The sequence below is a fragment of the Rhinolophus sinicus genome, chromosome 13 (genome assembly GCF_057876585.1).
Source record: "Rhinolophus sinicus isolate RSI-liver-muscle chromosome 13, RSI-T2T, whole genome shotgun sequence".
Classification (NCBI taxonomy): domain Eukaryota; kingdom Metazoa; phylum Chordata; class Mammalia; order Chiroptera; family Rhinolophidae; genus Rhinolophus; species Rhinolophus sinicus.
Genome location: NC_142513.1, coordinates 57,008,372 through 57,023,585, shown reverse-complemented (window position 1 = coordinate 57,023,585; position 15,214 = coordinate 57,008,372). Strand labels below are relative to the sequence as shown.

Genomic DNA, 15,214 nt, shown 5'->3' with positions numbered 1-15,214 from the left:
CTGAAAAATATATGACACAAAGAAATCAACCCCACCAAGCTACAGAGGAAGTGTTCCTCTCACAGGGAATTGCAAATATAGAGGCCCAAGGGAGGTTGCTATGTATGGAACAGTAGACGGTTGAAGGGTTTTGATGAGGACAAAGGGATAAGATCCAGGTGGGAAAGGTGGGAAAGGCCTGCAGGACCTTGTGGAGGCAGTACAACTTAGATTTTACTAAAATTCCAAGGGTTATTAATATTATTAACAGGACCACCTCTGTACTCACACATTGGAGAAGCCCAGAACACATTACCTGTCGCATAAAGAATTATTTTTACATATAGGAAATTGCACCTTGAAGATAAAAGATTTTCTCTCATTGCTGCACAGCTGAAAGAGGCAGTAGAGTGGGGGGAGAGGGGGTTAGGGTTAAGATTCAGATAGTTTTGGGATAAATCTGAGCTTTAGCTCTTACTGATCATGACTTTCTCTGGGCCTCAATTGTAAAATTGGAGATAATAAATGCAATTATTTTCTTGACCACACAGAGCTCTTGCGTGGAACAATTCATCAGATGTAAACACTCTGTAAACAGTTAATTGCCTTAAAGGATATAAATTATATCTCATGAACGTATTTACAGGACGAAACATTCTAGAATTGATTCTGATGAAATACGCTACATGTTTCTGTGACAGTAACCCCATATTTAGTATCCTTGCTAATTGAGAAAATTATTGAGGCAATGCAAAATTTGTTTTATTTCCCTCTGAAATCGGTTATATTTTACAGCATATTGGCTTTGTAATGATGTTTAGCCTGAGTTCTTATATAATGTGCAGGCCTCTGAAAGGAACATTTCCCAAACCGAACTCATGATTCCTCCATCACAATCGTACTCTCTAACTCCTGTGAAGTCATGAAACTGTGCACCCATCACCCAAAGTAGAAATACAGAGGGGGCCAAAAATATGTATACACATTTTAGGAAAGGAAAAAACTGTATTAAAATTGTAATACTCAATATACACCGATAACAAAAGATGAATACAAGTCATGCGGAGACATGTTTTTGGCACCCTTGGTAGTTCAGCTTCTTGCCCTTTATCCCAACTCCCAATCGGTCACCAAGACTTGTCACTTATAACTCAGACATACCTCCTAAATTTAGACCTTCCTCTCCCATTTCCATTGACTGACCTTCCTTGGGAATTTCATCATCCCTATGGATGAATGACAATCACTATTATGTCTTGAATACTCACTATGTGCCAGGCACTCTTCTCAGCCCTCTACAATCTTCAGCTTGCCCCCACGAAAAGGGTATGATGATTCTCTGCCATTTATACATGAGGCAAGCAGGGCACAGAGTATTTAAGCCTCTTTCCAAGGTCATAAAGCTGCTGCAGGGTAAAGCCAAGATTAGAGGCCCAGTGAGTCTTAAGAACTCCTCTCTGCTGGGCTCCATGCCCCCACAATTCTCCTCACTCCAGACTCCCCTTCACAATACTGCCACGAAACCTTCCTCCAAAACGAATCTGAGCTTGTCATCGCTGTGTTTTTAGTAACATCCTATTAGCTTATCATTGCCTTCAGGAGAAAATTCTTGACATGAAAACTAAGGTACTTTACCACTCAGCCCACCTTACCTGTCCCATCTTATCGTCTGATTACATCACCAAGCCCCTTCCTTTAGTCTTGGCACCCTGAGTTTCACAGCATTGTGTCCTGACCGCCCGGTATCTGCAAATGTTGTTTTTCTACTTGAAAGGACACGTCCACCTCCATTTCTCTGCAGGTGGCAGTATGACGTCAAGATGCAGATCAAATGTCACAGGCACTGAATCTGTTTTATCATTAGAAAAGAGGCGTAAGAATTATTTTCTTCCTCAACTCACAAGGGAACTATTTTGACCAAATGATATTATGTAAAACCTTTGCCAGAGTACAATACGAGTCAGAGCATAAGCAAAGCTCTTCAATTATAAGGTTTTATGTCTTTCCCACTGCCTCCAACCAGCCTTGGAAGAAAGAAGGATTCTTGGTCTTCCTTTTCCTGGAGGGACCACGCCAAAAGGGGAAGCAGAAAGGAGATACTCAACCAATCTAAATGTCATCGTTTTGAGCTTTGTGTTGTAGAGAGGTGGGATTATTATGAACCACTACTTATGTGTGTGAAGATTGATGAGGAAAAACAAATTTAAGATGGTTTGGTTGTGTTTTATATACCCTCCCCCTTTTATGTTTTCTCAAGAAAGAGTCAAATCATTCTTCAAAGAGTTTTTGAGCTGTGTCAATATAGGACCACCATGCACATAGGAATTACACAGCTCATCCTTATGGGTACAAGTCCCCCTTTGATTCTACTGTGCAGGCAAATGCCCCTTCCCTTTGCCTCCACTGAATGTGTCTATCCCCGCTCTGGTATAATGTGCTGTCGCATACTGACCTCTTAGCAGGCTTCTCACAGTCACACAGGGTCTCTGTACATTGTAAACACCTCGATGACAAGCAGTAAGTAATATTTATCTTTATATTCCTAATATCTACGGTGGTTCCTAGCTCTGGTTGCCCAAAGTGATGAAAATCCCACGGCAACAAAAGGGCACAGTTCAGTTTCTCTGATTCTCCTTTTATTAAAAATTTCCATCGAGAGAAGGTTTTATGCTCTTGTAGTTCATTTTATTTTTAGTTATAGTGTTTGTCGGAAGAAGTGCTTTACAGAAAAATAAGATAATCTAACCAGGAGACAAAAGGTCTGAGGTCCAGAACCACCTCTGCCATCAACCAGCCAGGTGATCCACACAGATTGGCTCACCAGCAACTGAGAAATCTGGACTCAATAGTCTTTAGGGATTTTTAAGCTCGAAAATTCAGTGAACCCCACATGCATCAGGGGTGGGGGGTGGGGCAAAAATCCCCAGAAATGTCCAGTGTCTTCACTTGAGTTTGTTTTCCTTGGACCACTGTGGTCCCTTCCAGATCTTTCCCATGGTAACCTCTATTCTTCCTACCTAATCAGAGGTCTCAGAAGGAGACCAAAGCCAGAGAGGACAGAAAATGATTTGCAAAGAAGACAAAGGGGGAATTCTGTAACTGTGTATTTCTCCACTCTGTTCTAATTTAAAACCACTTACAAGTGACAACTCCCAACCCCGGGCAGGTGCTGGGGGGTAGCTTATTACACCCTTGGGACCCCGCGTAAATCTTTTTCTGAGAACAGCTATTGTCTTCCATGGAAAAGCTTTTAGCATAATGGCAGGCTGAATATAACATTGCTTTTGTAAGAATATTTTTAAGAAAAAGAAAAGACAGAAAGGTATTCTTCAATAACTGCAAATGTAGCCTTCCGCTTCCCCACCTGAGACCTCCTAGAAGGAAAAGTGTGTGAACCCTGGCTGACTGAGGCAGAGCAATGAGAGTATCTCACCTCCAAAGACCCATAAAAGTTATGTGCTACTCTTTCAGGCGATGATAAACACAGGACGGAAGTGTCTTCCATATCAAAAATAGCAGGTCCATTCCCTCCCATCGCCCTTTGTTGTTTCGTGGCTTCTCATCAGTGAGTCAGTTAGTGACTATTATACTTGGAGAATGAGAGTTTCTAGGAAGAGCATGACATTTTCCCTCAGAAAATTCCCTCAAATTACGTCGTCCTCTCAGTTAGCCCTTGAGAACAGCCAAGACAATATTGCAATAGGGTCTAATAGATAGATTTTGAAAAAGCAAAAATTGAGCCATAACACTCCTAAGAAAAATAAAGCATCCATCACCGAGCTATCACAGAAATGTAGTTCCCCACATTGACAAGGGACCCAACTTTCTCTGGGATGAAAGAGTCATTGAGTAGACAAGGTTAGAGGGGAATTGCAGAGAAATGGAAAAGGTAACAAAATAATGGTGGTTGCTAACAGACAGTGTGTTTTCCTGGTGTGCATTTCTGGGGCATTTCCCAGTAATGGCAGAGCCTAGAGGAGGGGGGAGATCCTGGAACTGTGGGCTCCTCTCCAAGCACCCACTTCCTACCCTTGTCGCCTCAGCTGGTTAGCGACCTTTAGCGCGTCCTAACATTACCACCTGCAAAATAGAGATAATGCCAAGTACAGAAAGGCCAATGAGAGCTAAGGCAGCACTTCTGCAAGAAGGAGAAATCAGACATGGTTTCAAGAATGGCTGAGGCTCGAAAAAGGTAGACCCATTTTCCTCTCTGGGTTTCTTACCCACTTCCGCTAGGGTTCGCGTAAACCATTAACCCCCATGGCTTTCTTTACACTCTGAATTGTCTCTATTTCTGTTTAACGCCAGTGTCTTCTCTCGGTTCAAATCCAAACAGCGGACAACATCCCCACACACTGCCCGCGAAGACCACACAAACTGAGGAAAACAGGACTTCTCAACCCTCCACCTGGAAACTGCATATGCAAAGGGTCTGCTCATCAAAATGCCTAATGACATAGAATGTGTGAAAGGACATCACCAACATGTGATTGTGCCAGGACACCATTAACAATGCACACTGGTCTCAGAAAGCACTAGAACTGATTTCCTGCACCGATCTCGTCTATCAAACGTACGCCTAAGGCACATCGTCTGCTGCCTTCTGTTCCAGCCTCTTGGAGCCTGGGTCCCATTCTCTGGGCTTCCGGCCACTTGTCCTCACCCACTCTCTGCTCTGCAAGTCCCAAACATCCTGGGCTCCATTAAAGGGCCTGGACTTTCCACTTCCCCGATGCCTTGTCCACTAAAAGTCTGAGGATGGGATGAGCTGTTCTTCCTTTTGTAAAGGTTCCCTTTCGTCAGCAATTTCTCGTCACGTCTACATCCCCGACAACGGCTTTAGTGACAATTTCTCAGAGAAACTGCCTGTTCAGAGAAGCTACTGAAAATGACAGAGAGTGGCTTTCTTCTTGGAGCTCTGCCAGCATTTTGGCTGAGGGCTCCAGTCTCAAGGTGTGTAAAGTACTGAGTCTACGCTCGACAGCACAGCAGGAAGGCACCCTTTCCCCGCTGTCCAAATAACAGTAAGCATACACCAGGCAAATGTGCCTGCTCCTGACCTGAAAATATATTTAACAAGAAAGTAAGGCTACCTGTTTCCAGGGAAATAACTCTGTGTGTGTGTGTGTGTGTGTGTGTGTGTGTGTGTGTGTGTGGTGTGGTGTGTTTGGAAAATAAATCAAACCGAATTAACTCTCTGGAGCCCAGAACCTGGGAAGGACTCAAAGTAATCAATCAATTATCCTGAATAATCATCTAAAGTCTGGGGCGTTAGGCTGGACCACTGGAGGAACCAGTCTCGAGCAGGTTCCCTGCTGGTCTGGGCCCCAGAGCTATGGTCTTATTTCACGGATTTCTAAAATAAGACTGAAGTGGTCATCCCACACGATGGCAAAAAAGTCTTTCAGTGCACAAGTACTTCCTTATGTGGGGTGAGTGGCAGCTTCCGAATCCAAAATGAGCCAAGTCACAGCTAAATACAATCCCAACCCCAAGCTGACCTCGGTCACTAGAGGCAGGAAGCAGGTAAGACAACTGAAGTTACCTGGAGGCAGGAGAGCCTTGAGCGGCCGGATCCTTCGCTGTCCAAAATCAATACACAGCGTTGTGTGGTTCAAAGGAAGGTAAGTGGTTTGATTTCTGATTTACAGGTATAGTTCATTGCATTGGGGAGGGTAGATGATGTTTATATTTTGCTAGGGTCTTTTTTTCTTTCAGAAACACAGCAATGGCATGTGTTCATGTATCTATCATGACCTGCAAGCAGATTTTCACTCCGTAGCCCGTCTGAGACTATGTCCCCAGCTCTGTGACCCAGGCCACGCAGTCATGGGTCTGTGCTGGGATCTGAGAGTCTGAGTCTGCTCTCCCCCTGCCTTCCTGCCACAGCGTCTGAAACACCCACCACGAAGACGCTTTCATTGGGTTAGTAAAAGGAAAATAAAATTCTCTGTGAGCAGGAAGAGGGTAATACATTTATTTGTGGTCAATTTAGGGTGAGTAGGTTTAACAACTAAGCTAGCTTCTAACAAGGTCAAGACCTACCGTGTTTCCCCGAAAATAAGACCTAACTGGACCATCAGCTCGAATGTGTGTTTTGGAGCAAAACTTAATCTAAGACCCGGTAAAATAAGACCAGGTCTTAGATTAAGTTTTGCTCCAAAAGATGCATTAGAGCTGACTGTCCGGCTAGGTCTTATTTTTGGGGAAACACGGTAGAACAGAGAGGGGGGCCCAGTTCTGCCTCACAGAGGGTGATACTGAAAACCTGTATCAACGACATGATCCATAGAAATGCCATTTTCAGTGTTCAGGCAAAACAGGTTGGAATTTCAAGGACAGTAGGATGGAAAGGGCCCTAGCCTTTGTCATTCTGTAGCTGTATGACCTTGGATTTGTTCCAGGACTGGTTCCAGGAATTGCAGAGCCCATTGCAAAAGGAAAATGCAGTGCCCATTTTCAGAACTTTTTAAAGAAGGTCAAGAGGGTGAGGCAAGACCATTACACAAAGTACAAGGCTCTTCGAGCATGGGAGCTGAGCAAGTGCACAGGGTACACGCCTAAGAAACACTAATTCATCCTTTCTCCTAGGGCAGAGCCCTGCTTTCCTCTGATCCAGCTCAGCGACTGTCACATGCAAGGCTACGGTGCCAAAAAGAACAGCATTCATTTGACTACTGAATGGGCCCTACCCACTGAGCCCAGTATACCCTTTGAGATGAACAACAGCTGCCATATTAGCACATTGAAGAGAGGAAACTGTACTGATTCATGAGAGTATGTGTTTATTAGAGCCAATCTTCCAGAGCAAGCAGAAACCAGTCTCCTTTGACTCACATAAAGGTGTACTAGGAGATCTTTTCTCTCTCTCCCTCTCTCTTTTTTTTTTAACTGAACTATTTTCTGGAGTGCCAAATTGATGGGCCTTTACCATGTTTCAAGTCCTCTCTTTGAAGTAAGAAGGATCTCTGTAGTTATCATAGCAACAAAAGCACCAACGTCAGCATCAACAAAAATGCAAAAGCAGCAACAGGTGGACGTCGTAATTATACTCTGGGGTCTGGCTCAGCTCCTATTCAGAAACGGAACGTGCAAAACAGTCTTACACAGACCCGCTTTGTGGTGTGTTTTTAAAATAATTTTTATTTTTTAATTACAATTGACATACAATGTTATATTAGTTTCAAGTGTACAACACGGTGATTAGACATTTATATAACCTATGAAGTGTCCACCCAATAAATCTTGTACCCACCTTACACCATACATAGTTATTACCATATAATTGCCTATATTCCCTGTGCTGTACTTTACATCCCCATGACACTTTTGTAACTACCAATTTGTACTTCTTAATCCCGTACCCATTTTCACCCACCTCCCAGCCACCCTCCCATTTGGCAACCCTCAAAACATTCTCTGTATCTATGAGTCTGTTTCTGTATTATTTTGCTTTTTAGACTGCAGATATAAGTTAAACTATTATTTGTTTTTCTCTGACTGACTTATTTCACTGAGCATAAAACCTCTAGGTCCATCCACGTTGTTGCAAATGGCAAGATTTCATTACTTCTTATGGCTGAGTAATATTCCATTGTATTAATATATATGTACCACTCTTCTTTATCCGTTCATCTATTGATGGACACAGGTTACTTCCATATCTTTCTTGGTTATGTAAACATGCTGCAATGAACATATGAATGCATATGTCTTTTCAAATTAGTGTTTTGGGTCTCTTCAGATAAATACCCAGAAGTGGGTCCTTCTTTGTCTCTTGTTATAGCTTTTGTTTTAAAGTCTGTTTTGCCTGCTATAAGTATTGCTACTCCAGATTTTGATTGGAGCATTTAATCCATTTACACCAAAAGTAATTGTTGAAACATTTGTAGCTATTGCCATTTTATTATTCATATTTTTATATTTTTATTTCTTCTTCTTCTCAAAGACGTCCCTTTAACATTTCTTATAATACTGGTTTGGTGCTGATAACTCCTTTAGCTTTTCCTTGTCTGTGAAGCTCTTTATCTTTCCTTCAATTCTAAATGACAGCTTTGCGGGATAGAGTAATCTTGGTTGTAGGTCTTTGCTTTTCATCGTCTTGAATATTTCTTGCCAATCCCTTCTGGCCTGCAAAGATTCTGTTGAGAAATCAGCTGACAGTTTTATGGAAGCTCCCTTGTAGGTAACTAACTGCTTTTCTCTTGCATTTAAAATTCTTTGTCTTTAACCTTTGGAATTTTAATTATGTTGTCCCTTGGTGTGGGCCTCTGGGTTCATCTTGTTTGGGACTCTCTGTGCTTCCTGGGCTTGTATGTCTATTTCCTTTACCAGATTAGGGAAGTTTTCCATCGTTATCTTCAAATGGGTTTTCAATTCGTTGCTCTCTTTCTTCTCGTTCTGGTACCCCCATGATGCAAATGCTGGTACACTTGATGTTGTCCCAGGGGCCCCTTAAACTATCCTCATTTTTTTGGATTCTTTTTTCTTTTCGTTGTTCTGATTGGGTGTTTACTGCTACCTTGTCTTTCAAATTGCTGATTCGATTCTCTGCTTCATCTGATCTACTATTGTTTCCCTCTAATGTAATCTTCATTTCAGTTATTGTAGTCTTCATTTCTGACTTTTTTTTATGTTTTCTGTCTCCATTTTTATGTTTCCTATGTCTTAGTTGAAGTCCTCACTGAAATCCCCGAGCATCCTTATAAGTAGTGTGCTGAACACTGTGTCTGGTAGATTGCGTGTCTCCATTTTGTTCTGTTTTTGGAACTTTATTCTGTTCTTTCATCTGGGACATGTTTCTTTGTCTTGCCATTTGGCTGCCTCTCTGTGTTTGTTTCTATGTATTAGGTAGGGCTGCTGTGTCTCCTGGTCTTAATAGAGTAGTCTCATGTAATAGGTGTTCTGTGGGGCCCTGTGGCACAGTCTCCCTGGTCACCAGAGCCCGGTACTGCTGGTGTGTCCCTTGTGTAGGTTGTGTGTGCCCTCCTGTGGTAGTTGAGACTTGACTGCTGTTGGGACCTCAATAGGAGGGATTGACCTTCTGGCTGACTGGTTGTGAGGACTGGCCGTGATTGCAGGGAAGGAGCTCCTGTTCAGGGTTGACTCTACAGAGTAGGAGTCGCTTTAGTGGGGCTCTAGTGCCTGGCCTTTGGGTGTGTTGTATAGATCTGATTTCTTAAAGAAATAATCATTCAATGAAGGTGGCACTGGAAGAATTACTATCTCTAGCTCCAAGCACGACTCATCTGCAAGTGAAGGCCTCCATTACTATGACAGAAATTGCTCTTAAACGCATAAAACACATAAGAGAATTTTTAGAGAAATCCCTTATTATTCATTAAAACATTTTGGGGCCTCATTAATTCAGAAGGGATAATCAGTTGTTGATTAGCCAGGTTGTTAAGCACCCATTGTCAGATGCCTACGGGGTGTGAGAAATTACATTTCCTATCCGCCAAAGAGTCACCTGAATGCAGTTAGCACTTCATCAGGCAAGGCTCCATCTTCTGGGGATAAATTACCTGGATTTTTATTCCCCTGTCTTTCATCTCCCAAACGTTTCTGTATTGCAAAGCACTGCTTATTCTGTTTGGTTTTTCTTGCCTGTCTAAGCTCTGAAACTCTATCAGAAGCCAACTTTAAAAGCTAGCTGGTTACAGGTACGTCACACTCCAGGCCCTAATATTCAAAGTGTGTGTGTGTGTGTGTGTGTGTGTGTGTGTGTGTGTGTGTGTTGTGGTTTGGTCTTACAGTTCTTGGCTAGGGATCCTCTACACCATCAGCCCTTCAGATCCAAAGGGCATTCGGGTTATCATAGGAATTCCTCAGCCCAGGCTCCAAAACTCAACTTCCTTCCTCTCCAAACTCTGACTTACTTTGAGAGTAATACAATAGCAGTGATCATAATGAGAAAAGTCTCTGGATTAGAGGTTGGAAAATGTGATTCAGAGTCTTAGTTCTGTTTGGAAGAGGAAGTGATGTCACTAGTAAACTGCTCTCAGTGCCATCGAGCCATTTCATCTCCCTGACAGTTTGTCATTTATTTTTCCTCCCGTTAACAACCGAGTGACATTAGTATTTATCCTTTGGGTCAGTCCAAGAGTTGGGGGTGCATTTCTATAAAGATGGACCAGTCCACAACCCTTTATGAAACTTCTGATTTCAAAGGCACAGAGTGCTTCCAAGACTGGGCGGACACCCCCTCACCACCAAATCTTCAAAGAATAGGGTCCTCATTTTACTCACGGAATTGCTCTAGATGGTCAGCGCTGTCCGACTCGGGCATGGCTGTGATGGTTACCAGCGGACAGGAATTTCCTCCCAGCGTCTGGCAGAGAACCTCCTGCCGGAAGTAAACCTGTTTGGGGTTGACACTTTTTTCCAGGATATCAAGGTGAGTCTGGAAGAAACAAGACAGAAGTATCAACTATTAATATTTTTGATAATAACAATACTAGAAAACAACAACAAAGCTTACATTCACGTGACTCCTTATAGTTAGGATGTATTTTTGTTAACCTAATCTGCCCAGTATCAGGCACTAAGTGATTAAAAACGGGGCTATTCCTACTACCTAGGAGAAGTTCAGTGAGGCAGAACAGGAAGCATCATTATCATTACTGAACGTGGCAGAGTAATAGAGTATTTGTTTTCATGGGGCACTGAAAGCAAGAGGGCAGGGGCATACAGCATCTTTCTCATCACTGTTGCACGTACAGAATGTGGTTACCGTGATGCTACAGCCTACCCAGGATACTTGGGGACATGGGATAGAGAGCTTCAGCAGCACAGGGTATTTTAAAACTGAGCAATATAAGGAGAGTTGTGAGCATACTGAAGAAAACTATGGATCCAGTGCTATGGGCAAGCCAAGCACAGAGAACAACTAACTAGTAGCAATTGATTTTTCCTACCCCTTCTCCCTTTTTAAACACTCACTTAAAACACAGAAAGATACAGAAATGGGATAATCACTGAAACCGGGAGTGTTGGCCCACAATCTTTAAGACCTCTGAAGATACTTCCACTAATCCAAACAGTCGGATTCATTCATCAGAAATTTCCTCCCACCGGCCCTCCATACCCTGACGACAGTGACACTGGGATGTCAGCAGGAGCTGACTCTGTCCAGCCCAAGGACATCAGTCCACAGAAATTATTCCTTTGCCTGAATATCTCAAGTTTGTGCCACAATCAAGTAGGTTTGAACAGGGCCAAGGAGCTGCCCACCTTGTTTTTCTTAACAAATAAGAAGCCTACTAGATACATGCAAAAACAAATTTTATGTAAATGTTTATAAAGTCGTCATAAAATATATTCTGGAGAGGTGAGAAGTGTCCTCAAAAGGTAGAAGGAGCTGACGTGTAAAAAGGATCAACTTCAGAAGTGGCAGGCAGTAGACTGGCTCACCCAAAGGTGCCGTGCCCTTATTGTCACAACCTGTGAGTACGTGACCTCACGTGGCACAAGAGACTTGGCAGGTATGTTGAAGACTAAGGTCTACTTGAGATGGGAGATTATCCCGCATTATCCAGTGGGGACCAAGCCAATCAACAGTGCTTAAAAGTAGAGCATTTCACCCAGTGGCAAAGAACCAGAGAGAGATGACAGCACGACGACTCAGGCCACCACCGCTGGCTTTGAAGATGGAGGAAGGGGTTCAAAGACCAAGAAATATGACCCAACACAATAAGCCAGGATAATCTCCCCATCTCAAGATGCTTCACTGAATCACATCTGCAAAGATGTCAAGATGCAGAGTAATATCTTCATAGTTTCCAAGGATTAGGGTGTGAGCATCTTGGGGCGGGGGGCGCATTATTCTGCCTATCACACCAAGGTAAGCAGCACACTCAGGTGTGTCTTAGAAACAGGTTCTTCTGACGTTTCTGGGAGCCAGCTTTGGACACAATACTAAGTACGGGAATTGTAAGGAGCATGTCTATCCCAGATTCGAGATGAGAAGTTGCCTGAGGTGCATGTGTTCAACCAAACTTTGCACGTACTTCACTCTCAGAGTTGAGGAGTAATGAGTGCCAGGTACTGTTGAGATGCACCTGCTCTGGAGACTGGGAGGCAGTCTCATGCCGCTGCAGAGACAGGCGGCTCACTCACTGTGCACAAGCACACAGAACCAAAGGGCCTACATCACTAGCAAAGTACAGAAGCTGAAGAAACCCCAGAGCTGCCGGCTTTCTAGCTGAGATCAGCTTATGTCCCAGGACCAGACGTGCGCCTAGTGAAGAGTGACCAGGACAAAGGAAGGTGTGCCTGGAGTCCAGAGATCCTTACTGAGCCTGTCCCACGCATGCAGTATCGTTGCCTGCCCTGCGTCCTTTCTCAAGGATGATCTGGTTCTGGATGAAGCCTAGTCTTGTGCATTTGATGGCCAACCTCAACCCAACACCACGGCTCCTTTCTAAGCAGAAAGGGGTGGCAGTCTACAATTAAGGTTATTTTTAAAAAGTGAGTGTGTGTGTGTGTGTGTGTGTGTGTGTGTATGTGTGTGTGTGTAGATAAACCTATACACGTACACATATATATGTACACAAAACATTTTTGGGTCATACTTCTTTCTAGATGCCAGAGGAAATGAATTATTGATAACAGTTTGAAAATAGAAAGGATTATAATCCAGTAAATCTATACACGGCCGATTTTTTCCTTCATGAGCAATTGTAACATACATGCTCAACTATGCAAGAATTCAGAAAACATATCACCTTATCTTTACTGGGAACAGTAACTTGAAGACATACTTCAACTGCTCCAAAATCAAACTAAAGAACAAGATAAAAGGACCGTCCAGTTAAACAAGGTTTAAGTCTAAATAGCTATTGAAAACATGATTACGACATGAGACAATCATAAAAATATATATATATTCTTTAGGGAGAACTGCCGTTCCAATTTGGCTATGGATTCTGGAAAAGTTATGCAAATTCTGTACTTCACCTCTACGTGACTCAATTTTCTCATCTCTAGAATGTGTATAAAAATAGCACTACCTACATCATTCAATGGCTACTATAATTTAGGCATATACTGTATACAAAAAGTCACACTGGAAACCCTTAATTTTAACTGATATTATGAATGGAGAAATATAGGTTCAGGTATGTTTTTAAGAAGTAAAAGGAAAGTACTAGTAGAATTATAAACACTTAGGGAAAAGCAAAAATCAAAGAAAATATGATTGGTCCATTTTTTGTGTGTGTGAGAGAGAGAGAGAGAGAGAAGAGGAGGGGGGGAGGAGGAGGAGAGAAGGAAGGAAGGAAGGAAGGAAGAAAGGAAGGAAGGAAGGAAGGAAGGAAGGAAGGAAGGAAGGAAGGAAGAAAGGAAAGAAGGAAAGAAGGGGCAATGACGCATGAAAATAGCATGAAATAAAAATGATAGAAGTACACCAAAAATTGCTATAAGTATAAATAGGTGAAACATCCTTATTAAATGACAAAATCTTCCAGATTCGTTTTTTAAAATCTCACTGCATGTGGTATACCAGAGGTACTTTTAAAAAGAGGGTGAGGGGAAGCATGATGTATATAAAAACATGCCTTCATGATCTCTTTATTGTTTGCCTCTACTAAAATGTCTTAAAAGAGAAATATGAAAACTAAAGGATTACACAAACATAAATTAAAGCAGGCATGGCAATAGTAATATATGACAGTCATATTCAAGCACAAGTACATTAAATGGGATTTAAACATCTTATTCTGATAAAGGGCACAATTCACAACAAACATATAAAACTCATAAATCTTAAGAATCAAATAACACAGGATTGAAGTATGCAATGCCAAAATGGGAGAAGGGGAAATAACTGTACTCGGAGTGGGAGACGTTAAGACAGTAACTCAGTCTTAAATAAATCAATTCCTCAAAAATAATGATATAGTGTATTTGAACAATATTGTTTTTTATAGATATATGTCAAACTGCATAAAGAATATCCTTTTTTCCCCCCCAAACATCCATGGAACTGTTACAAAAATTAATCATATACAGGGCTATAAAAAAAACTCAATAAATTTTCAGATAAAAGCAGATATTGTACAAACCACATTTTCTAACAACAATTAAATAAAGTTAAACTTAAGTAAAAATGGTTTAAAAAAAAACAGCAAAAAGAAAACCATTTGGAAATAGAAAAACATCCTCCTAAAAGAAGCTCACTGAATAAATTCGTGTATTAAAGAGAAAAATCAATGTTAAATCAGTGTAATTAAAGCCATGATAAAAGAAGTGGACGTCTGGTATCCTGGGAGAGATGACATCGGATAAGAATGGAAATGTCCCAATCAGAACGTCAGCTGCATGTTGCCATCCTGGTTAAGAAAATTCCCAGCACCTTAGTTAAGAGAATGAAGATGGTGCTAGATTTAGATGATACTCTCTGTGATAGTAATCAATTATTTTAATCACTTCCATAAAATTCTGGGTGAAAGCTGCTCCCGGTATCATTTATTATTAAAATCCAGACTGAATGGACCCTGCCTCGCAATTCCTATTAAGGTTCTAGGCCCCCTAAACTAGGAAAACAATATTCTTTCCTACAGCATTTCCCAACACGTATTCTATAGGATGTTACTTAAGAGCTGGTGGATGGGCGAGAAATTCACAGCCAAAGCACTTGGAACATGGTGAGTTGACGAAAATAAAAACGTTTTCATGGCTGCAGAATTTTTCAGACTCTTTTAATAGGCCAGTATGCATTGTGAAGTCTTAGAAGAAAAATGTAGCACACAGTTTTTCTCTCGAGATCTCCAAGACCCTGGAATGCTGACGGACATGCTCTGGGAAACGCTGTCTTTGCTGAATTGTTTCCGTATGGTTTGTTTTTTGCCATCTAGCTATCTTTTGCACATTTTAGCATGGCTACAAGGGTCCTTATTCAAGGGGCGGCAATGGGTTGGGGGGCCGGGGGCTGGGTGGAGAGCCTTCTCAAGAAAAACACTGACCACCATTCTGTGATGTCACCAAGTTACAAACAGGCCACAGCTCTTTCTTGTCTGACACCAAATCTTTAAAAAAAAAAAAAACGAAAAAATAACCTGAAATCTAGGTTTTGTGAATCAGATATTGGAAGAGGCAGGTTTGTCTACAGAAGTCATTAAGCACAATTAGCTAGGAGAGAAAAGTTAAAAAAAAAAAAAAAAAAAAAAAATCACCATGGCCATGTTGCTGTAAAGTGCTCCCTAGAAGCAAATGCAGGTGGAAGCAAAGTTTGCAA

General features: G+C 41.9%; 1 protein-coding gene across 1 annotated transcript in view; it reads right to left on the bottom strand.

Moving 5' to 3' along the window:
• The window catches only part of AGBL1 (AGBL carboxypeptidase 1), a 532,929-nt gene that overhangs the window by 425,720 nt on the left and 91,995 nt on the right, over positions 1 to 15,214 (bottom strand). Inside the window, exon 16 of the mRNA XM_019726713.3 lies at positions 10,228 to 10,381. Coding sequence (XP_019582272.3) covers positions 10,228 to 10,381 — 154 coding nt within the window. The remainder of the gene's footprint in view (positions 1 to 10,227; positions 10,382 to 15,214) is intronic.